The following is a 24,436-nucleotide window of genomic DNA, read 5'->3' as shown; positions in this document are numbered from 1 at the left end:
TCTATCCAGATGGATTGTGGTGGAGATGGGAATCTTGCAAGGGAGCGCCTTATCGGCAAAAATGTACCTAGTATTTACTAATGATTTGTTAAATTTGAACAATGTCAGAAAGGAGCAATTATTGCAGATTTAAGAGTGAATATTCCATCCCAAGCAGATGACATCTGTCTAGTGAGCACTTAGCGTACTGATTTACAACATATGTTACAGTTTTCTTCGACAAAATGTAGCATTGTAACATTTTCAAGGAGAAAGAAAATTGATGCAAATAGGATCTTTCATCTTTATAGTTGCCCCCTTCCGGAAGTTGACAACGTATATATACGTAACGCATGTTGGAGTAATGTTAAATAATAAATTCAATAGTATGGAACGCACACTTTATTGTCAAATCCATTCAGGGTTTCGCAACCCGAACAAGAACCGATATGTGTACTGGCCTCCTGGGTTGGACAAGTATAGAAGGATATATAGATACTAAAAAGTTATTGTTTTTCGGTAGGATATGCAGATTACACAGTACGACACTCTCGTCTTGTATATTATTTACAATACTTTTTATTGTAAATCTGTATGCAGAAAATAATGTCAGGTGTGGTTTTGCGTATGATATCCTAAGGATTCTAAGAAAATATAATTGATATGATCCGGTTCAGAAGTATATAACTGAGGGATGGTTTCCTCTTAAAACACGTTGGAAAATGCAGGTTAAAATATGCTGTGCATGGATATGAAGAAAAAGTATGGTTAAATAGGATGTGTAATAATACTGACTTCTCTAGGTTTGTTTTAATACATGACAAGTTATAATTAGTTCCACACCAGCTGTGGAAATTATGTAAAAAGTTTCCAGGAAATAGAGAAGCTGTTTATTACATAATATTTACATTCTGTATGCTTAGACCCATTGACAAAAATTACATTCATAAATGCATAACACAGGTGTTCATAGAATCTCAGCACGTGGGAACTGATAGTAACCTGATCACACTGCGTAGTAATACACTACAAAAACTACTCACTCGGAACGACCGAACTAGATGCTTAATTCTTACATCTTAAAATATTATTGAACTGTGCTTTGTGAAATATCCACGTATTCACGTGTCCTGTGCTACAAATAAACATTGAATATGGAACTACATTTTGTTGTGTTATTGTTGTTGACGGTTGCTAAGATCTCTCACGATAGTGTCACATTTCCCCGCGAAAAAACACTGTTCTCGCCACTGCGTTGCACCCGTGTATAAGCAGGAACAAACCCTGTTTATTTGTTTTATTCGTTGTTATATCGATCCACTGAAAGGATTCGTCAATGTAAATATAAGGAATGATATTTATTTTTTCAACATTTATGAGGTCATAACAACAATGGGTTTTTGGACATATTTTACATGAATCGCTAACGCGATTCATTCAATATGTCCATAAACCCATTGTTGTTATGACCTCATAAATGTTGAAAAAATAAAAATCATTCCTTAAATGAAATTAATTGTTACCATGAGGTGGTTGGCTCATAATGAATTATGTCATAAATGTGGTCAGTTTTATAAAGATGTTGCCATCCACATAGTCCTGCTGTGTTGTTCTATTGACGAATTAAGGGACGAATTATGGTGTAATATCATTAATATTAGCGATATATTGTTCAGTGTATATTTGCACGACTTAAACGAAAGTCAATTATTTCATGTTCTGATCGGGGGGAATTTTTCTTACAATTTGTGTAACTCAGACCTAGAAGAGTTCCGTATGACGTCTGTTAAATTATTTTTTCGAATGATAATATCATATTACAAATGACACATTTACTATATCTATGCTGATTATTGTCAAATAATCAAAAAGGCCTGATACTGCTAGCTTAAATGATATGCCCTATTATGTTAACTACATAAATTTATTGTAAAATATATGTATAATAATTTTGATAATTGATGTTTATTTGATGATTGTATTGTGATGTTCTATCATTATAATCTTCATTCTGGAGGAAATAAAGGAGTATATTATTATTTATGTACACATTAAAATAACGATACCTGTGCACTCTTTCAATGTCCATGTATGTATATATGTTGATTAATTCTTATATGTAGCTATTCTGTTTATGTAATCTTCATTTTGGAGGAAATAAAGAGAATAATAATACACGGTCGTAAGCGGGGATATCATTATCAGAAGATCAAATTATGAATATATCCGTTGTTTCTCGTTATGTAAGTAAATTTAGCAATGAATATCGTCAAACGATGCGTAATTATTATTTTTAAATTGATATATACATTAGATCAATGATGGACTAATTTTTTATTCATTACAGCGTTTACGGTCCTGAACGGGGACATCTTGATCAGGAAATCAAATGTTAGAGATATCTGACATCATAATGATTTTCAAATGAATAATCCATTAAAAATTATAACAAAGATGAACTATTCATATAAACATCTTAAAACACACACGGTCGTGAGCGGGGACATCATTATCAGAAGATCAAATTATGAATACATCCGTTGTTTCTCGCTATGTAAGTAAATTTAGAAATGAATATGGTCAAACGATGCGTCATTATTATTTTTAAATTGATATATACATTACATCAATGATGGAATAAATTATTATTCCTAATAACGTTTACGGTCCTGAACGGGAACATCTTGATCAGGAAATCAAACTTTAAATATCTTTTGTTATTCAGCACATCAGCAAAGTTAACAAAGAACACAAAAATAAGCAACATTAGCGATGAAATACTATTTTGTAATAATACCATTGCTGCCGCCAGAACTCCGTACAGCTGCCATCCGTGTTACATTTCTTAATATCCCTACTGCTGGACAATAGGTTTTAGTAATCCAAAATCCACTGATAGTCACTAGTGTTACGTTCTCTTTTGTATTACTGATGATTTCTATTCTAAATTTCCGTTGCCACCAGTTCAAATTAATTTAACAACAAAATAAATTCATTTATATTCACATTTTATTTAAAACACAAGTATTTTAATCCGTCACAAAATATACAACTCTTCACCATTGTGAACTCACTCTCTCCACTCAAAACAATTATCTCCAACTATAAACTGTAAAAGTACAAATATCTACAAAATACAGCCAACACTACTATTCTTATTAACTTCGAATTCCTATTTATCATCTAACTGTAGCTTTCTAACTCTCCTCTATGTCTCTAGGGCTTGTTCTCGTTTCCCCCATATATATATCGATAACATATAAAGATATTTGAACCTCAAAAAAGTATTAAAACCTTATTTTTACCCAACAAAGCTACAAGTCACACATGTAACTTTCACACAGGTAAGTTACCTGTGGGGTAAGTATGAAACAGACTATAGTTGGTTTGCCATTGTCTTCCTGAATCAACATTTTCCTTTATTATATAAAAAGTAGGGGAAACGAGAACACCCCGTTCTAGGTGGGTGGAGTTCTAGTCTGTGACATAGTGTTTGTGCCTCCAGCTGATCTGACCGCGGGGTCAAATTTAGCAAGATTTATGGCCAGCTTCACCTAGTCGTAAAGGGGTCAAATGTAGTTGGATGATTTATAGGCTCATTTAGTTTGAACACTTAAACGGCTAATAAATGGATAGCAATACTGTACATATACATCTAAAAACAAATAATGTCCTTAGCGAGGACGTCCTGATCAAGTAATCAAATGTTAAATATATCTGTTGTTATTCATCACATCAGTAAAGTAAGCAATGAGTACGTTCAAAAGATGTGTCATAATGATTTTAAAATGTAAAACAGGTAACATGAACGACGAAATATATATGAAAGATAAAGTACTTTAGAAATAGTTTAATTTCTGTTTCTAAATCACATGCAGCCATCTCTTACCTCTGCGCATTGCCAATTGTGGTATTCGATCCATTAATTCGAATACAATGAGCACGTGTTTTCCTGATCAGGATGGTCCCGGTCAGGACCGTATACGCTACTAGCTATATAATTATAGACTATACGGCTAACAACAATTCTTGTAAGCCGGGGTTCTATTTCTCAATCAATACGACTACTCTAATGACAATATATACAGCGATCTATTTTTTAGTTTATAAATGTTTATATGTATATATGGGAAGAAATTACCCTTTTCCTGATCATGATGTCCCCGCCGAGGACCGTGTTGGTTAGAAGAGGTATGTTTTAAGTATTTCATTGTTGATGTAAAGTACTTTCCTATTTAAAAATCATAACACGGGACCCTGAGCTTGGCCATTCGCATTGCTTTCTTTGTGAAGTCGATAAATAACCAAATACATTATTTCCATTTGTTTTCCTGATCAGGATGGCCCCGGTCAGGACCGTATACGTTACTAGCTATAGTTATAGATTATACTGCTTATAACCATTCTTGTAAGTCGGGGTTCTATTTCTAAATTAAAACGACTCCTCTAATGACAATATTCACTGCGATCTACATTTTGTTTATAAATGTATTTATGTATGCAAAAAATATGATTTTATTTCCTGATCATTTTCCATCGATGATGTGATGTATTTTCCATTTAAAAATCATTACGATACTTCTCTTGACCGTTCGCATTGCTAGTTTTTTGTACTTGATCAATACCTACGTAAATAATTTCCATTTAAGTTCCTGATTAGGATGCCCCCGCTCAGGACCGTAGACGTTCTGATATCTATATATGGAAGATCAAATACGTTAGAAATAGTTTCATTTCTGTTTTTAAATCATATACAGCCATCTCTTACCTATGCGCATTACCAACTGGTGTATTTGGTCGATTGATTCGAATATGATGAGCTTGTGGTTTCCTGATCAGGATGGCCCCGGTCAGGACAGTATACGCTACTAGCTATATAGTTATAGACTATACGGCTTATAAATTTGGATATTATTGGTTTATTGATACGACCCCTCTAATGATTATAGACACTGCTACCTACATTGACAATAAAAATGTTTACATATATGGATATATATATCTTATTTCCTGATCATGAAGTCCCCGCCGAGGATCGTGTTAGTTGTAAGAAGTACGTTTGAAGTATTATATTGTTGATGTAATGCATTTTCCTATTTAAAATCATAAAGACGCTACTCTTGGCAGTCCGCATTGCTTATAAGATGTACTTCTCTTGACCGTTCGCATTGCTAGCTTTTTGTACTTGATCAATACCTACGTAAATAATTTCCATTTAAGTTCCTGATTCCTGGCCCCTGTCCAGGACCGTGTACGTTATAAGAAGTATATTTTAAGTTTTTGTATATTGATCTATTTAATTGTTGATGTAATGTATTTTCAATTTCAAAATCATTAGGACATCTCTCTGGACCACAAACTTTGCAATCTTGATTTATTTCATAAATAACTACGGTTATATTAACCATTTGATTACCTGATCAGGATGTCTCTGCTTAGGATCTTATACTAGTATGCAACTCGAAGATAAAATACCATAGACATAGTTTAATTTCTATTTCTCAATCACATTTACTCATCTCGTGACTCTAATAACTGTCACCTTTATGTTTTTGATCCATTAATACGAATATATTGCGTACTTGATATCTTGATACGGATGTCCCTGTTCAATACAGGATACGCTCCAATATCAACATATATTTAAAAAGATCGAAGACTGATTTGATGTTTTTTTCTATATTTTAAAATCACCTCTATTGACTGCAAACTTTGCTGCCTTTATACATTTTATAAATAACTACGGATAGATTCACTATAAGATATCCTGATTCGGATGTCCCTGCACAGGACGTATACATTATAACTTGGAATACAAAGATAAAGTACTATAAACATAGTTTAATTTGTATTTCTAAACCATCTTCATTCCTCTCTTGACTGTAAACACTGTCACCTTCATGTACTTGATCCATCAATACGGATTTAATAAGTACTCGATTTCCCTGCTCAGGATGTCCCTGCTCAGGACCGTATACGCTAACAGCTTCAGTTATAAACCATACGGCATATAACCATTCTTATAAGTCGTGGTTCTATTTCCTCAATTAATACAACCCTTTAAATGACCATATACACTGAACATTATCTTCCTTTAGTTTATAAATGTACAAATGAAAAATATCTACGTTATTTCCTGATAAGAATGTCCCAGCTGAGGACCGTATACACTATAAAATAAAGTTATAAGATATCCAACTGTTATATCATGCTCCAAGTCAGGACGAGTTATATCCTATTTGATTTAAACATATTTTTATTTGCATCTAGTATACAAAAGGATTGGGCACAAGTTGTCCAACTTATGTAAAGCCCTTTCCCTATAACATAATGAATTTTCAATTAAGTTTAGTGTTAGTGAGAGAGAGAGAGAGAGAGAGAGAGAGAGAGAGAGAGAGAGAGAGAGAGAGAGAGAGAGAGAGAGAGAGAGGTGGGGAGTTCATAGCTGAAGATATTTAATGTGAGACCGTGGTAGTGATCTTCTCCGACACAGACGGCACTAGTAACTGTTCATCACTTCCCGTGCCTCTGTTGCCTTCTCTTATATCCTATCTCCCCGGTCCTGCCCAGTGAGAGACAGCGCACGCTGTCATAGTTTCGTTTTGTCCTAGCGCTCGCTATAAATAGAATCGCCCGCACACACTAGTACTGTGCATAATTATGTAAAACAGAAACACGGAAAACCCCGAACATAATGTTTCGTAGAAATGCGTTTTTTTTTATCAATACACTATGACATCAATCAAACACAGGAAGAAAACATCTATTTTGATTTACTATGTGGGTTGTATCCATTTGTTCGTTCTTCTTTGTATCCTCTGCTCACGTAAGTATACTAATTAAACAGTGCGTTCGAGTGTACCAAAAATGGTAATAACGAAGAGGGAGAATATGCTGGTGTAAGGATGGTGTTTGTGTTTGAATGTATGTATACTACAGATATTACAATTAAGAACTTAAATTTCTTCCGTATAACCAGTGACAGTATCTTCACTATACGTCCCTGGTATAACTGTTATGTTTGTTCAATATCCAGATGGTCGAAATTGAACATTACCAAAATGTACATAAATATTAAATGCGACTATTTGTATATATTCTATCTTACGCTGCTATATATAATATTTTATATCATAATACTGGGGATCGGTCTGCATAATTATGTACACTGGCACAGCTGGATTTATATTGATCAGAAAACTGTGCATTTTTTCCTTGTCTCCACAATACGCATCGATCCGGGAAGCCCTGCCTGGTTACTAGCTAGAGACTCTACAAAGCCGAATCGTCAGGCAGCAGGTACAGCGGCTTGTATTTTATCACGGTGATAAATCATCAACGTCGAATGCGGCCTGGCAGATTTGAAGCATTTATTTTGTATTATGGTTCAATTTTGACAGTATACACGATCGCAGTATTTATACTTCGTTGCTGTACAGCAGTACATTTTGGTGGTATACTTTTACTTTTACGTTACAAAATTATTGTATGTTTGGTCCCATACCATTACCGAAAGTGTAACTGAAAGGAAACGATTTATCAATGTTTGTGTTTGTATATACCACATAGAAATATGTATACAATATTTAGTTTTCGTTGGTATTATGATATATGACACTTCTTCTTCCTGATTTTTTTCAAGTAAAAGAATGTGAAACATAGGTTATAATAACGTTTTTATAGAACAAAATACTCCATCATTTGAACATAGAAAATTTGAAAACCTGGGTGAAATAGTACGAAATTTTTGCGCCGAATACAGTCAGAAACAGAAGATGGCCGAAAATTAGTCGACACATTTGAATAATTTATGCGTCGTTTCTATGTGGTATACAAAACACAAACATTAATACATCGTTTCCTTTCAGTGTTACACTTTTGTATATCGATTTAGGTCACTGTTACCTTTGTCTTTTAAGAAAATACCTCATTTATATAACAGTTGTTATGATTGAAATATATTGAAAACCTGATGGGGAAAACGTATCATCATGTCGCCATCCTCGGCCATATTCCCCTTATTCCATTGAGTTCCGAGTGACTGGAGCAGACGACAACAATGACGTGGCAACGTGATCATCGTTTCCATTGTGTTATAGTTTTATTTCGACATCATTAAATATTTATTGTCCTTTCGGTAAGAAAACATGATTCTTTGTTACTGCTAGAGTGGTCCTGTTTCACTAGGGCTTCAATGCACAGCTGCCGCTATTATATTTCAAAACTCTCCGGCGGGACATGACGCGGCATACAGCGTATCTATTTGAACTGTGACCGACATCCCCAAACAAGTATAGGGGTGGTCGGGTGGCGCAGTGGATAGCGAACTCGTCCTTCACCAAGACAGCCTGGGTTCGATTCTCTGATCGGACTTGAAAAAATAATAGATCACATAACCGACTATATAGGTTTTCTCCTGGTACTCCGGTTACCTCACACATTAAGGGTGCCGGCTAACACCCGGGCTAACAAGAGTGATACTTACATGTATAAGGTGATATAACGTGTTTCATAATTGTTGTAAAGTAAAGCTTTTATTTTGTTTTAGTATATTTCGGTCATTTGGCATGGATGATATTACCGTCCAGATACATATTAAGTCACCAAAAAACTTGAAACTTAAATATACATTAACTTCAATTTTAGGCAGCTTCACAGAGTATGGTAACACACTTGGTTGACGCTTTTCAACATGTGGAATGTATCAGTGTTATCTGTCATGCCGGGAGCCGTGAGTATTAAAATATATTAAATGTACTATAAATATCGGTTACATCAAAGCAAATATACGCAATCTGTTGATTTATTACATATTTACACATGCTCTCGTTATCTCCAAACATTATACATGCATTATGCATGATGTATTCTGAAACAGATAAAATATTATTACAGTGATCTATATGCTATCTAACCCACAGTGTCAGATGATTTGTTACAGTATATTTAGGATATTATTTTAATGAAAGTTAATATAAACCCATAATACGTGTACAATTACTCTGAACACCTAATTATAGATTAGGTCCAAACATCCTGTAACACATTCTCAAGTCCCTGTGATTTAACCGTTTTCTTCCTGTTGTGAAATCAATTTGATACTTTGAGAAAGTGATGTAAAATAACGCATGCAATATAAGTGCCGTCACTTGAAGACATATCTATTAAAGATGAGTTCTCGATGATTGTCCGTCTCTCATAATGTTTAGCTATCAATTGCAAATATCTAAATATATGGTGCAATTACGTATTTTGATATGTTTCAATGTGTTTTTATTAACATAGATATAAGAAGGACAAGTAATTTCAGACGCTTGAACCACTCGTCCACCGCGCGCGATCCCTCTTCAAATGGGTTCAAGTTAATAGTAACACTATTATTCTGCTATTTTATTGGTCCCCCAAAATACCCTATTGACATCAGTCTTCGTCCGTCATTCGTCGTCCATTAATAATTGAAATTTTAGACTTTTTAGACATTGACGCTGTCATTCGCAGAGGTGCCAAACCTTTAAAGAAAATCTGCTAAATAATCAAGAAGTTTGGAGTCTTGCTATATCTCCTCTAAGGTGAACGGCTATCATCTTTATGAGAATATATTATCTTCGCCCACTTTCAAGGTCACGGTGATCATTTTGTTTTAAATTTTGGGATAAAAAGCTATCAAGTTTGTTTTTCCAGGGCACATGAATCTAAAGAACCTATAGATCAAATGCCATGTTATTTAGTTTGTAGCACGCTGAGGTAAAGAGCTATACATTTTGTTGAAATTAATGACTTTTGCTTAATTTTAGGATAACGAGACCTCTATATCACCGATGCCTTTGACCCTTATATTTGGACCGTAGCCTATTGGAGTAAAAAGACGTGACTGAAGTCGAATTGAGCTGGCAATCATTCAATTTTTAATCCCGTAACTGAAATTTGAATAAATAAGAAACGTGTTATTTCCGGTTCTTAGAGTATAATAAAAAGGACCAGAAAGGTGATTTCACAAGAATTCATATTTATTGATGACTTATACAAGATTACATTTCATGAATGTTTTAATATGTTTTAGAACTATCCTTCTGCAAGAGGAACAAAACCTCGGACTACTGTCATATATGTCCCGTAGGAAGTTCACAGCCAATTCGCGTAGACTCCAGCAAAGTTAAAGAAAAGAAGGGAATCTCGAAGTGCATGCCAATTGACCTTGACTGTCCACCAGGTAATACCCTAAATGAAATACTGCAAATATTTTGCAAAATATGTATTTTCCTATATTTTGGCGATGGGAATTTACTTTATAACATTTATACCAGTGAAATCAATTACGGGCTTTTGATGATGTGAATTTAAAGTCATATGGATCTGGGAAAGTTATATTAACCTCTTTCGTCTCGGTCAATATCACTTTCTCAGGTCAATATAACCAGATATTTACCGAAATAAAAGTCCTTAATTATAATATTAGATGCCAAATAATGTTTCAATAATTAAAGAAAAGATATGGAACATCTTAAAATTGTACGGAGGTAAATATTGCATCTGGCAAAGAGAATTGTGACGTTACAGTTAAAACGACGTAACAAAATGAATACTAACCTTCTGTTTGTAAAAATAGTAACACCGAGTTAAAATAACAAATCACTGACCTCCACGTGATACTGATCCAACCAATGAGAACGTAGGCAAAATGTGTGTCATCTAGTAAGGTTTTATTGTGAAAAAGTTCCACTCTAAACCAATCAATCACAGAGCAGAATCTAGGGGAAAAAATAACAAACAATGGATATTTTTACTTTTGACGTCATTGACATTTTTGTATTGTGACGACATAATACAACATTCATATATTCATGTCTCAATATTTCATGGCGTAAGAACCATAGCTGTTGATAGGACGTTAAACAATACTAAACCAAACTAAACCAAACGTCATGGCGTAAGAAAGATTTTCAGTTCACGAAAATCAATGTCTCTACAACGAAAACATAATAAACAAAGTGTATTTGGTTTCTTGACGAATGCTCATTATATTTCACCCGTGGGTTGAATGTTTTCAAAATATTTAAACCATCCTAAAATATATGACTTATTCATCAAGAAATAAACAAAAATACAATAAAATGATCAATTCGGAGATCAATAGCATTATTTAAGAATCGATTACATCTTATTGTTATTTCGTTTTTTGTAATCAAAGTCCTTAGTTGGCTCCTGGTAACACCAATAAGTCCTAAAAGGACGAAACAGCTGTATGACGCTGTGCTATTCATTTTGGGATACTGTGTCTATTACCAAATTTTGTAGATGTTGTCACATGTTTGTATGCCTTACGTTCACCTTTGAAGCTATTTTTTTTTTAAAATAAATCATATATCCTTTTATTAACGTATTTCGATAACTATAAAAGTGTTTCATTTAGATAAATATCTTTTGTTTAGAAGCAGTACCCATTATCGAAAATGGAAAAACGACTGGGTGCAAGTGTGACACTCTCCGTGGATATGCTGGAAGAGATTTCATGCTATGCCAGAGCTATCCAAAGTGTTCGCCTGGGATGGCGTTTCAATCTCATGGTGAGTTGACAGTATACCTCTAGGCACCAGGAAACTATGACAAATTATTTTTTATGTAGTATGTTATGTTATCAGGAAATCTAAAACGAAACTTCGACGTCGTATGTACTTAAAAATCTTATCACAAGTGTTCTGACTTTCCTGGTTGCATTACGTAGTAATTATTGTTTTCCTTCTACAATTAGTTCTGAAAAGTTACAACACTTTTATGTCTGAATAGTTTTTCATATTGATGCGGATATTGTGATGACGCGATCCTGTCGCAGTATGTTGATACCCAATCGGAACAAATATCGGGGGAAGTAAGTGGATATTCCCCCAAAAGATAAAACCCTCGAAAACAAAAACCCATTATGTCTGTTTTTATGAAAATATTGCTCAAAATGATCATTTTTTTCAGTAATTTGACAAACAAAATCCCATTTTCGTTTCTAGATGGCACATGCAGTCCTTGTCCAGCTGGGTCATTTAATTCTGAGTGGAGTTACGGATCGTGTACACCGCATACCAAGTAAAGTATCGAAAACACCACGGAACCTCTTTAGTCAACATGCTTTAATTAACAGAACGTACCTATCATAACGTTTTCAAAAAATGCCTGACATAAAAGTTCAATTTATTATGCATGGGATAATGTTTCGTGTCCGTTTAATATACATAGAGTAACGTTCCTTTTCCATTTAATAAACCTAGAAACACTTTTATTTTCTAGTTAATATACATAGAAAAAGTCTAGTTTACCTTTAATATACATGGAATGACGTCTAGTTTCCGTATAGAACACATAGAACAACGTTTAGTTTCCATTTAATATTCCTTGAATAAAGTCTTTAAATAGAACGAGAACGACGTTTCCAAAACTGTAAGAATACGAGAAGTACACTGAACTATTTCAATCTACATCAGTACTCAATACCAGTGTCGATATTAACAGGGATTGGTGTATCACCTTTAAATGTAAAAAAGATATTGACAGTTAAATTGTTCACCGACACCGACTGAAAAACTTATTTAGTATCATGTGAATATATTGACGAGTCCTGTATGACAGATATATACGAGCGGAAAAAGAAACTGTGCATGCGGAGAATTGTTATAGAACATATATTACCAACTGTATATACATGAAAATGCACACACATTACCGAGTATGACACATACACACTATCCGTGTGTCATTGACAGTTTTTCCCGCGCAGTTTGCTCTCTATAGGCGTTGACCAGTTTGCACGTTTTTCTCGTCCAGACATCCAATTCGACAATGAAAGTTTATTTTTAACTGTTGGGTCACTCTGTTGAGACCAGTGAACAGTAAAAACAGCATTATAACGTTTTAATTTGTGATTAATGCTATGCCGAGGCTCAATGAAAATGACCGCCTCCGGATTATTGGTATGCTTCAAGCTGGTATGGGCCAAGCCGTTATCTCTACCCGTTCTCATGTCCATCGAAACACAATCCGTGATTTGTGGAGACGACATCAACAGTTTGGCCACGTCGGCGATCGACCTCGTGCGGGACGTCCACGTGTGACGTCACGTCAACAGGACAACCATATTCGGCTTGTCCATTTGAGAAATCGCTTCCAAACGGCAAGTTTGACTGCATGAACACTCCCTTGGTTGCTACCAATAATCCCGAGAACTGTACGGAACCGATTGCGTGAACGAGCTATCCGTCCGCGACGTCCTGCAATCCGCCCAGTTCTTCTGCCACGTCATCGTGTAGCACGTCTGGACTGGTGCAGAAGGCATCTGCGATTTACCCGACGGAATTGGGCAGGCATTTTGTTGACGGACAAGTCGCGAGTCCACCTGGATAGTAGTGACGGCCGTTCCAGAGTGTATCGTCGCGTTGGAGAACGTTTCCGTGACGCGTGTGTGGTACAACGACGTTCGTTCGGCAGAGGCAGCGTTATGATATGGGGCGGCATCACAGCCAACGGTAGAACGCTTCTGGTGGTTGTTAACGGGAATTTGAACGCGCTACGTTACCGTGACGAGATCCTCCGGACCCACGTCGTTCCATTCGTGCAACGGACTTTCTTGCCCTGCGGTCCCGATCTGTCGCCCATTGAACACGTCTCGGATGAAATGAAGCGCAGATTACGGGCATTACCTAATCAACCGGTGACGTTGGCTGATTTGGCTGCAGCGTTGGTACAGATCTGGAATGCCATCCCACAAGCATTCTTGAACCGTCTAATAGGCTCCATGCATCGACGTTGCCAGGCTTGCATTCAGGCAAAGGGTGGACATTAACTTTGTGAACTCAGTATTGACCCCTGCTGTGTTTACGTCACTCCTGAACGGAACTTATTGATTCCATTACGTGGAAAATGGTGTGCAACTGTTAATAAATAACAAATAAATTGTCCCTGAAAACCTTGTTGTTCTACGGCAAATACATTTATTTTTAAAACACATTTGAGGCATGCACAGTTTCTTTTTTCTGCTAGTATAGTAATAACTTGCTTTTTTGACGTTCGGTATAGAAATGAATTTTAATAGTTTTTTCATTCCTCTTTTTTCATTTCTGGCAATTATTTTGCGTCGCAAGTTGCTTAACTCTGCTGTTGAACTAACTGTTGAGCTACCTTGTAGCTCGGATTTATAATGACACGGTTTACATCAAATATAAGTTCAACAATAATTTGTTCTACTTCATCCAAAAGGAATAAGCTTACATGTTTAACGATGTACTCGCGTTGTTGCCCTCTGGAATCGGGGCGAGTTTATTATAACAGCGAACAATTTCGATTTTTTAAAGGCACAATTTCATGACATAGTCATGAGCAAGATCGTGTATATCTGTCGAGGGATACGATTCTGTACGAACCTGACCGAGGTAAAGGTGACGTTCGTATGTTATCTTATTCACAGACTGATATGACCCGATCTCGATCAGTTTCAGGAAGTAACATTTATTTCATGTGCATTTCATTTGTTAGAAAAAAATCATCATAGTTTACATGTGTTTCGTCTTGGGACTTTGGGTAATAGGGCCCTTCCATTATACAGATGCGTTTATAATACTTCCGTGAAAAAACCTAGTCATGAGATATTCAAAAGTTAGATTATATCTTTTGTATGGTTCGTGGATTAATAGAATTTATATTGCCTTTAAATAACAAAATGGAAGATATTAAATGCAGGATGTTAGTTTGTTTCATCACGTGGATAAAGAAATCGCCGCGAGAAAAAACATGCGGTAAATTTCACGCAAAGGTTCAAACAGGATAAGATAGAAAAATCTAGCAAGGGCTGCGGAAAAAGTATAGCTGAAGAAATGCGTCACATTTCTATTTTATCATAAATAAATTACGTTACATTTGACATCATTACCTTACAGTTGTACACAACACAACCGAGAAACTGTTCTGGTTGGTAACGCAACGATGGACACTGTCTGTGGAGGAGAGCAGTTGGAAACACATGTAGTCATGTACCCTGCTGTAACAACACACGCTGTATTGCAATTGCATAAAATGGCTGACTTCAGTGACGGACAAAAAGAAACCATCCAATCAGACACCGTTGGAGGTATGCATATATAGCTGTCTAAGCGATTGTGTGTATTTATTTTCATGGTGAGTGATGTTAATATTTGAATAGTGCATTTTTGTCTCGCAAAAACGAATGAGAAATTATTAATGTTTGGCAGAAATCAATTTCATGACTACTAATGACATATTTTTCCTGCTAGAACCATTTGCATATAGACTACTTGAGTAGTTACATTAACGAAAGGACCTGCTAAATCAAATTTCATTTAGTTTGTATCGGAAGATATTTGTAGATTGGAAACTTTTAGTTTAGGGAAGCAGAACAAAATTATGTTTTATTCTGTAAACTATTATAATTTTGTGACTTTTAGTTCGCCAGGAGAGTGTTATTATGATGACAAATATTTCGTCAATATTCTTTTTCTAACACATTAGATATACACCTAGGAACATGTACTGGTCTTTGTTTCGTTTGCGAATAGAACAAACTCTTCATTAGTGTTTCATTAGAATAGTGAAAATAATTATTCGTGGAAATTGAATGATTGACAGTTCAATATGTACATTTATGGCTTGTGCTGAAGTTGAATGTCATCTAACGATTGAAGCCCGACACAAGTGGTCCTCAACAATTTAACGATAGGTGTTACATAGCAAAGCATGTGAATTATATTTATCAAAACTAAATTGATATCAAATCCTTTTAAATCAAAGTGAATCATACTCCTCGAAGACGCTAGACAATACTGCATACCGGGTTATTTTCGCTGAGTGAAACTTTCATTTCTTTCTAGTAAATCCGTATTTGCTCATTGTGAATTGCGCCTTTCAAATGGAATTGCAATGGAAAGTATGAAGTAAGTTAATACTCGCTGTAATGTTAAATTCGCCGCCATAATGGAATGCAAAATCAGCGAAAATAAAACTGCGGCGAAAATTTTCCGGTGTACATTATACAGTACACGTAAGATAAACATATGGCTGGAATTATTTGTTAAATTAGATATGATTGGACACCAGATTCTGTCTTAAAGTTGAATGTGTTTTTTGATGATTACAGGTGAAACACTCCAAGCTCCTTCGGACAATCTACCGGTATTAAGCGAGAAACACACAAATAGGTATCATTCTATTTGATTTCATAACCATTAAAACAATCCTGTGTATGCTTTTGAAAATTCACTTCTTTGAAAGAATTATAAACGTTATATTATTTCAATAATTATTATCTACAGTGCTGGAGGACTAGTTAAAACAGTACATATTTCCTCTGTCGATGATTTGTATAACCATCTTAGGTTTAATTATTTACTAATTCATTATTCAAAACAACAAACAAATGAATTCTGCTGACACGAACGTGCATTATCTATTCCTTATTTATCATGACGGTATATATGTTTAGTAACACAATGGATATGGGGCGATATTAATCAATTATAACGTTATCAAATTAAAGTGGACTATTTCAAATACTTAAACATATTGGCTTTGCTGGCTAAAGGAAATTGTTTTGCGACTCTGGTCGTTCACCAAGTAGATTTGTGTTCCTATGTTTGATAAAACTAACATTTTATTTTTAATACGTTTTTTATATTTGTTTTCTTTTCGTTCTCTGACAATCTTTTTCTCTACAACTTGTAGTCTTCTGTATTAAAAAAAATATAACTGTAGTCAGACTTGACTAGGGTACTGCTGCTGGTCAAGTATCTTAGTTTGTTAAAGTGACCTATTGTGGTAGAATGTCCAGTGTTCCAGTCCAAGAATGACCTGCCTGATACATTTTTTTTGCCACAGAGCACTGTTTTGTTTTTTCTTATCCCTTTTCTTTTTTTTACATAAAAGATTCGCAAGGTATTGGTTTCTTTTAAGGAACAATTTATTACAGCCAATGTTATGCAGGTGAAACGTTTCTAATTTATAGTTACACAGTTGTTGGCAGTGGTACATGGATCCTTAATTTAAAAAAAATGTCCTGTGCACTTGATTTGCTATTACTACTGTTATAATGAAGGTTACGAAAACTATGTTGAGTATGAACTAGTAAATTTTGTGTTTTCTTTGACAGAATCCTGACCATTGCGGTTCTAGTTATGGGTATATCCATCTGTGTCTTAGCTTTGCTGTTAACTGTAGTTATCCTCAGATTCCGGCAACGGCAAGCAGGATCATGGAATGCTAAAACGGGTAAGTTAAAAATAAAGAAAGGCGGTTGAGTCATTGATATGGTGTTTCATTTCTCAAACATGTGACATCTGTATATATATTTCTTTTTGAATGTCCGTGTTAACGTTAACTCTGATTTAATTGATGAAATATCATGTAGAGTCATTCCGATTCATCTATATATAACACACTGACACATGTAAATTACTGTTCCTTGGCTGCGAGGTGCTCACACTAAAATGGAGGATATGCTAAAAAAAATACCAAACCCCCCCCCCCCCCCCCATTATGTCTGTGTATTTCCTCAAGCTGTTTACTTTTTTTTCTTCCTTCACGGGTATACGATTTGTTGTATTCCCACTTTCAGAGCTCACTGAAATATTGTAAGATATAATTTGAAAATCATCAGTTAAGTGTTATGTGATTTAAAACATGTATGTCGAATCTTGGAATCCTTATTATGTTTATTTTGCTACGTAAGTTGGCATTGAAGACGTCATAACATGTGAGCAGTTGATGCAGGAGAGCGGCAACGATAAACAAGGTAAGGATATATTATTGTATAAGATGTATAAACGATTGTTTAATCTATACAATATAAATTATATATACAAATCTATAGATACTAGACAAACATTGCCGTCTTCTATGTAAACATTTTAAGCTTTGTAAACTCTGCATTATATTTAATCAGTTAGACTACATAACGCTTTGTTTATGAAATAATTGTGTTCATGCATTGTTAAAATGTGTAAGCTTGAGTATAAGATCAACGTACATTTTTTTGTGTTACGTCAAACTTCAAGTTTGTTAAAAGTTAACATCGTATAAGAAATGTCTGTATAGCATCAGAGTATATGTGAAGCCCGAGCTATATAAGTTCATGTGGGAAAATCAAAGTATGCAAGTATATGTATATAACATCAAAGTATGTACTTTTATGTTTTAAGTCAAAGTATATAAGCTCAAGTATAAGAAAAAAGTGTTTAAGTTCATGAATAAATCAAAAGTATATAAGTTCATGTATAAGACCAAGGTATATACGTTTATTTATAAGACTTATTGTTTAAGGTCATGATTAAGATCACAGTGTATATTTAATTTTAAATATCAAAAAATATTTATTAGTGTATAAGACAAAAATATATTTACATTTCCATTGCAAGTTCCTCTATGAGCACTTCCTGAAGAAATTGTGTTCATAGGTAATATGAACGCAATTGGATCAGCGTCATTTCGAAATTTCTCCTCCCGCCTCGAATAATATACATTTTGATGACATTAGGCTGTTCCAGGAATCTCAATTGCACCGACGACATAAACACTTCAATATCGGACATATAAAGGGATACATATATTCAGGTCAATTATAAGTAAACATTTAGAATGTAAATATAAGGATTGAACGGATTTTTTTCAATGGTCATGCCGGTATGGACGCAAATAGGTTACATACATATTTACCATATATATGTAACCGATTTACGTACATACCAGCATGAAATATATGATCAATAAATGCTAGTTTATGTTTGAGATAAAGTATATAAGTTCATGTATACGATCAAAGTATACAAGTTAATATTTAAGTGTACTAGTTCATGAATAAAATAAAAGTATATAAGTTCATGTATAAGATCAAAGTGCATACGTTCATTACAGAGATAAAAGTAAATAAGTTCTATATATGATCATGGATAAGATCAAAGTGTATACGTTCATATATAAGATTAAAGTATAAAAAGTATATAATTTGTTTTATCAGATAAAAGGTTAGAAGTTATATTGAAGATAAAAACGTATAAAACGTTAGTTTCTTAGTTCAAAGTATCCAGAAAGATTTTTGTTAAGATCAAAGTGTATACGCTTTATGAATAAGACCAATGTGAATATGAAACAACACGTTTAATCACCTGCAATAAATCACAGCAATGTTGAACAACATGTTGATCATGGAAACAAAATCACAACAATACTGATAATTCTTAGCACATTATTGTAGTTACGAAAACATTCCGAAATGGAGGATACATCAAAAGACATGGAACGATAATTATCGGCAGCTATCAAGGATGTTTTTATGTAACAATATATATGAACCTGTTTTACGTCATTAAACAACAAATTGTTTGACGTCATTCCTAATGAAATGAAGGTATTAGCTCAAATTCAGCCCTGATTTGTTTTTCTGTTAGTTAATATTATTAGTGCCAACTGATAAAAATAAATTTCATGTATATTCATGTCGTCAATCTGTTGCCGTTTGGTTACAGCTTTATACTCAGAATCAAAATATATCATTTTGCGTTTACAAAAAACGGAAGTAAAAATGCATTAGAACTAATGTGATAAGGTTAAGCATATCGATTTTTTTTGATCAAGAAGCTTTGTATTATTAGTTCGTTTTTTTGTTTGTTTAACGTCCTATTAACAGCTAAGGTAATTTAAGGACGTACTTCCGTGTGTGTTGTGTAAGCGTGCATGTGTGCCAGACACATGGTATGCTGGTGTATTTGTCCCCTTGTGAAAGCGCTGATCTAATGCCAACTTAGATTGCTATCTCACTGATATATCATGCCAAAGGCACCACGCAAAGCGTTCCGCCCGGTTACATTATACTGACAACGGGTGAACCAGTTGTTGCCGTTACCATAAATGCTGAACGTTAAGCAGGGAATAACAACTACAAGGACTTTGGTATGTCCCTGTCTGGAGACAGAACGCATTGCCTTCCTCACATGGAAGAACTTTAACAATTAAAACCAAAAGTGTTTCCAAGCAAGGCGCTATGAAGTAAAAGGTATTTAGAAGAGTGGAGAGAAATATGAAGATCCCAAAACTTGCAATGGGTGCAGCAGATATATATTTTGGTTGCTTTTGTCTCCCCAAATAGAGGACACCAAAGCAAATCCCCGATTCTGCAGGGGGTTCCAAAATTAGACTTGAAGGTGTGTGTATTATTTGTATTTTATTGAAAATTACAATGTTTTAAATCAAGACCAATGCTTTTAGGAATCCAAGCGGAAGATGATTGTGGACCAAAAGAGACGCCGGTAGCTACTAATAATAGAGGTACGTATACTTTACTCACCAACTCCTTCTTGGTGCGGTATGATCTAGGTAATTTGACCGGTAATGAACCAATGAAACACTCATTTAACATAATTTGTTTTCTGCTTCCAATAATATCGGAGTATTCGTAACTATTTTTCAATTTATTCAATCCATTTATGTTGGTATGTTTTAGTGGTTTCAGATAACCTTTCATTGGATTGGATTGGGGACGGACAACCAGGTAAAATAGTATTATTATTTCAGTGCTTTTTAGGTCACCTGAGACAAAGTCTCAAGTGACCTATTGCAATCGCCTTTTGTCCGTCGTCGTCCGTCGTCCGTCGTGCGTCAGTAAACAATTTACATTTTCGACTTCTTCTCCAAAACCCCTGAACCAATTTCAATGAAATTTTGCAGAAACCTTCCATGACCAAAGGTCAACAACAATAGTTGCCGGTTCGGTCCCTGGCCCACAGGGGCCTGAGGGGCGAGGCAAAAAAGGGTCAAATTGACTAAAATTTCAAAAATCTTCTTCTCAAGACCCAGATATGGTAGAATCAAATACTCTTCATAGATGGAAGGTGCTCTACTAAAATTGCGAATTTCTTGACCCTGGGGTCTTACGTTTCCCCCTGGGAATTGGAGGTAATTCAATTTAGGTTAGCATTATCAGTATTGGGTAGCAGTTTGATGTTATGCACATTTGAGCCCTGACTGACCTCCCGGGGTTATTGGGTGGGGCCAAAAAGGGTTGAATTGACTAAAATTTCAAAAATCCTCTTCTCAAGACCCAGATATGGTAGAATCAAACACTCTTCATAGATGGAAGGGTCTTAAGGTGCTCTACCAAAATTGTCAATTTCTTGACCCTGGGGTCTCACGTTTCCCCCTGGGGAGGGGTTAACTTTACTATAGTTTATATAGGGAAATCACATTTTGGACCAACATTTGTTTAATTGCCATTGGAGGTAATTCAACTTAGGTTAACATTATCAGTATTGGGTAGCAATTTGATGCTTTGCATATATGAGCCCTGACTGACCCCCGGGGCTATTGGGTGGGGCCAAAAAGGGTTGAATGGACTGAAATTTCAAAAATCTTCTTCTCAAGACCCAGATATGGTAGAATCAAACACTCTTCATAGATGGAAGGGTCTTAAGGTTTATGACCCTATGGTCTCACGTTTACCCCCTGGGGAAGGAGGGGGGGGGGGGTTATGGTTTATAATGGCAAATGATACTTTGAATATTACATGTTAATAACTTGATTGGAATTATAACCCTGAGTTGACAGTTTGATACTTTGAAAGTTTTGAGTCAGCCCTACCCCCTAGGGCTGTAGGGTGAGGCCCAAATGAGTCAGTGTGCTATAATTTCTTCATTTTCCTTGTTTAGAATCAGAGGTGCTAGTTTTAAATACTTTTTAGTCTTAAACCTGTATGCTAGATATTGAATAAGGTGGTTTTATTGTTTTTTGTCACTGAATAACATTTCTGTTCGTGTTAAAAACAAAATCAACTCTCTGTATAAATATATCGGGTGACCGTTAAGGCCCATGGTCCTTTTGTTTACATTATTTCATGTTCTTTAATTCAAAAATAGTATTATAAAGATAATGGCAGACAACTGGATAGCAGTCGACACCTGTCACTGTTTCTTCATACTAAATGAATATGAAATGGACCAAATCAAATTTTCGTTGGTAAAAGATCAAGACTTGAGTAAGAGTTCTATGACCAAACTTTAACATCACCTCTGCTATGAGGATTACTCAATCGAAACGTGCATTGTTGTCAGGGAAACATTCTGAGACCTACATCGTTTCTTGAGTTGCCGATAACTAAATTTTATTATTGGGGAAATATTCGTGATATTATAATATAAAATAGATATGAATACGTACAAATATGAAGTTTGCATAGACGTTTGTTTTGACACAGAATAAAAGACGCAATTCTACTCAATTGTTACCTGTTGCATGTAATATGTACTTTTCGTGATCACCTAATTTTAAATATCGTGCTAAGACATACCAAAGTACTGCTGCTATATGATATATCTGTACGATACATATGGAAACAGCTACATTTATTTGTGATATGTTACTATAGTTACGACGTGTTTAGTTGGTTCCGATCTCAATTATTCCGATGTGACAAATACTGCGTTTTTTGAGGTAAGACCTGTGTTGACATTACGAATTGACAGATAAAATAACTTATTACCGTTGGTATCAAAAGCAAAGCCGGAAAAATGTATATTCAATATAAATATATACGTTCGCATCACATTTACAAATCTACGGCATGTAATTATCCAATAAGCGTCCAAGATACTATCATGTGACATACTTAACATGGTTTTGCTTTGCAGGTACATTGACCGTCTACCCGCAGATAAACGCCGTACCTTTTATGCCTACTGCTCCGCCGGTAACGCCGTCATTGATGATTTAGCACAAGTTATACTTTTTACAGGGAAGTGTTCGTTCCACTAGAGAAGAAAATAAACTATTATTATTTAACTATAGTTAAAGTGTAACAAAGACGGTTTCGTTCTTCATGAACATTTATTTCATTTCCTTTAAGCATATTTAAGACATTCAAGACCCTACAAGGAAACAATACAAACTAATTGAATTCTAGTTAAAAAGTGTTACAACATATATGGACAATACATATGCGTTACATTGATCTAAATTACTCGAACGTTTGAAACATAAGTCAACATTTACTTTAAAATGAAATATACATTTCATTATACAGATACCAAAATACATTACATTTATTCAATACTTAATAAATCATATATACGTGTCCAATGCGGAATTTTACACGAAGTACGCTATCTATGTACCTACCCCAACAATGGGTCAAGGGTCTAAAGATGAAATATCGGTAAGAGTTGTCAATACGACATACTGTAGTTGACTAGCTTGGTAACAACTGAAATACAATGAAATCTCTACATACTTAAGATATTAAAATTAACTTCAAATTATGTACTCATCAAAATGATCGATGACGGATATTCGCAAAATGGTAACTCCCTCGAGAATCATTCGGGGCACATAAAGGATTGCATTGGGCGCGATGGCGGAGAGGGATGGTACGAATACGGAGAGGGATACGCTATTCGATGGTATTGAACAATGCCATTTCCCGCACTCTTGAAGTGGGCTCAGACATAATGGCGGCGACAGGAACACGTGTTGTTACAACAAGCCTACTGTCCCTACGTAGATCCTCGAAATATTCCGGACGGGGAGACTTCATTTTCGACATTTTGTTAAAATCTCGTTCCTATGTAAGATATCTTATTTAGTAACGAGACTTTAATATATATTTAAAAAATATATATAAGATATCTCATATGCTATATAAGATATCTTATATTTTTTTTTGAAATACAAGATCGACATTGCTCCTTGAATAAATGTTAAGTTGGCTTGCCATAGAAATTACTAAGATTGTTTTATGAGTCAAGGAACCATATTATATCTGCACAAATTGTCGAATTTATCCTCCATAAAACATTAATTTAGATAACTATCATTAATAAGTGAACAGAAAGTCAGGATTGCATGTGCAGCGGGAAACGTATACTACAAGTCAATGGTCACTTTTGTGGCCGGCACAGTTACCAGATTTTAATATTATTGAAAATGTTTGGCTTCACATAAAAAGAAACTTACAAACACGTGTGGACTACATAATTGACGTAAAGTCGTTGCAAGACGAAATCAGAGACATATGAGAATAATTCACAAAAAAATCATATGAAGAAGTTGTACCAATGAATTCTTGGAGAATAATTAATGTAAATCAAGCCAGGGGCAATATAACCGAATATTGGAGGTAAGGGAGCTTACTTCTATAATGAAAATCTAATTGAGGACCATGCAACAGCATGGCAACACAATGGCATTGTTATTGTGTGTGCCTTAACGTATGGCCCGGCACTGTAAATGAAGTTGAACACGACCATGAGACTACCGCCGATCAGATACACAGTTGGTTAGGGAAAACTTAGTTGTGATCGAGGTCCAGGGCTCGAATCCCTGCCTGACCCCATTTATGATTACTCTCAAAACACTGGTTTTCATTTTTGTTAATTTGACAATATTTTGGTTATTTGTAATGATGACAATTAAACGTAACCGAAGAAAG

At 35.0% G+C, this 24,436-nt stretch overlaps 1 protein-coding gene across 4 annotated transcripts in view; it reads left to right on the top strand.

Annotated features, from left to right (window-relative positions):
* Window positions 1-23,544, top strand: part of LOC110455213 — a 32,351-nt gene extending 8,807 nt beyond the window's left edge. The window contains exons 1-12 of one of the 4 annotated variants that reach the window (XM_021505195.1): window positions 6,682-6,805; window positions 8,626-8,710; window positions 10,040-10,189; window positions 11,409-11,543; window positions 11,979-12,054; window positions 14,895-15,085; window positions 16,109-16,169; window positions 17,117-17,235; window positions 17,696-17,758; window positions 20,227-20,286; window positions 20,462-20,509; window positions 22,641-23,544. In XM_021505195.1, coding sequence (XP_021360870.1) covers window positions 6,758-6,805; window positions 8,626-8,710; window positions 10,040-10,189; window positions 11,409-11,543; window positions 11,979-12,054; window positions 14,895-15,085; window positions 16,109-16,169; window positions 17,117-17,235; window positions 17,696-17,758; window positions 20,227-20,286; window positions 20,462-20,509; window positions 22,641-22,723 — 1,119 coding nt within the window. In that variant the 5' untranslated portion in view covers window positions 6,682-6,757 and the 3' untranslated portion in view covers window positions 22,724-23,544. Of the gene's footprint in view, window positions 1-6,681; window positions 6,806-6,828; window positions 6,904-7,194; window positions 7,279-8,625; window positions 8,711-10,039; window positions 10,190-11,408; window positions 11,544-11,978; window positions 12,055-14,894; window positions 15,086-16,108; window positions 16,170-17,116; window positions 17,236-17,695; window positions 17,759-20,226; window positions 20,287-20,461; window positions 20,510-22,640 lie in introns of those variants that run through there. The other 3 variants (XM_021505197.1, XM_021505198.1, XM_021505196.1) reach the window with 3 other exon arrangements.
* The last annotated feature ends 892 nt before the right edge of the window (window positions 23,545-24,436 follow it).

The sequence above is a fragment of the Mizuhopecten yessoensis genome, unplaced genomic scaffold, assembly GCF_002113885.1.
Source record: "Mizuhopecten yessoensis strain PY_sf001 unplaced genomic scaffold, ASM211388v2 scaffold8167, whole genome shotgun sequence".
NCBI lineage: Eukaryota > Metazoa > Mollusca > Bivalvia > Pectinida > Pectinidae > Mizuhopecten > Mizuhopecten yessoensis.
The sequence above is the reverse complement of the archived record's forward strand: the minus strand, read 5'-3'. Positions and strand labels throughout refer to the sequence as shown.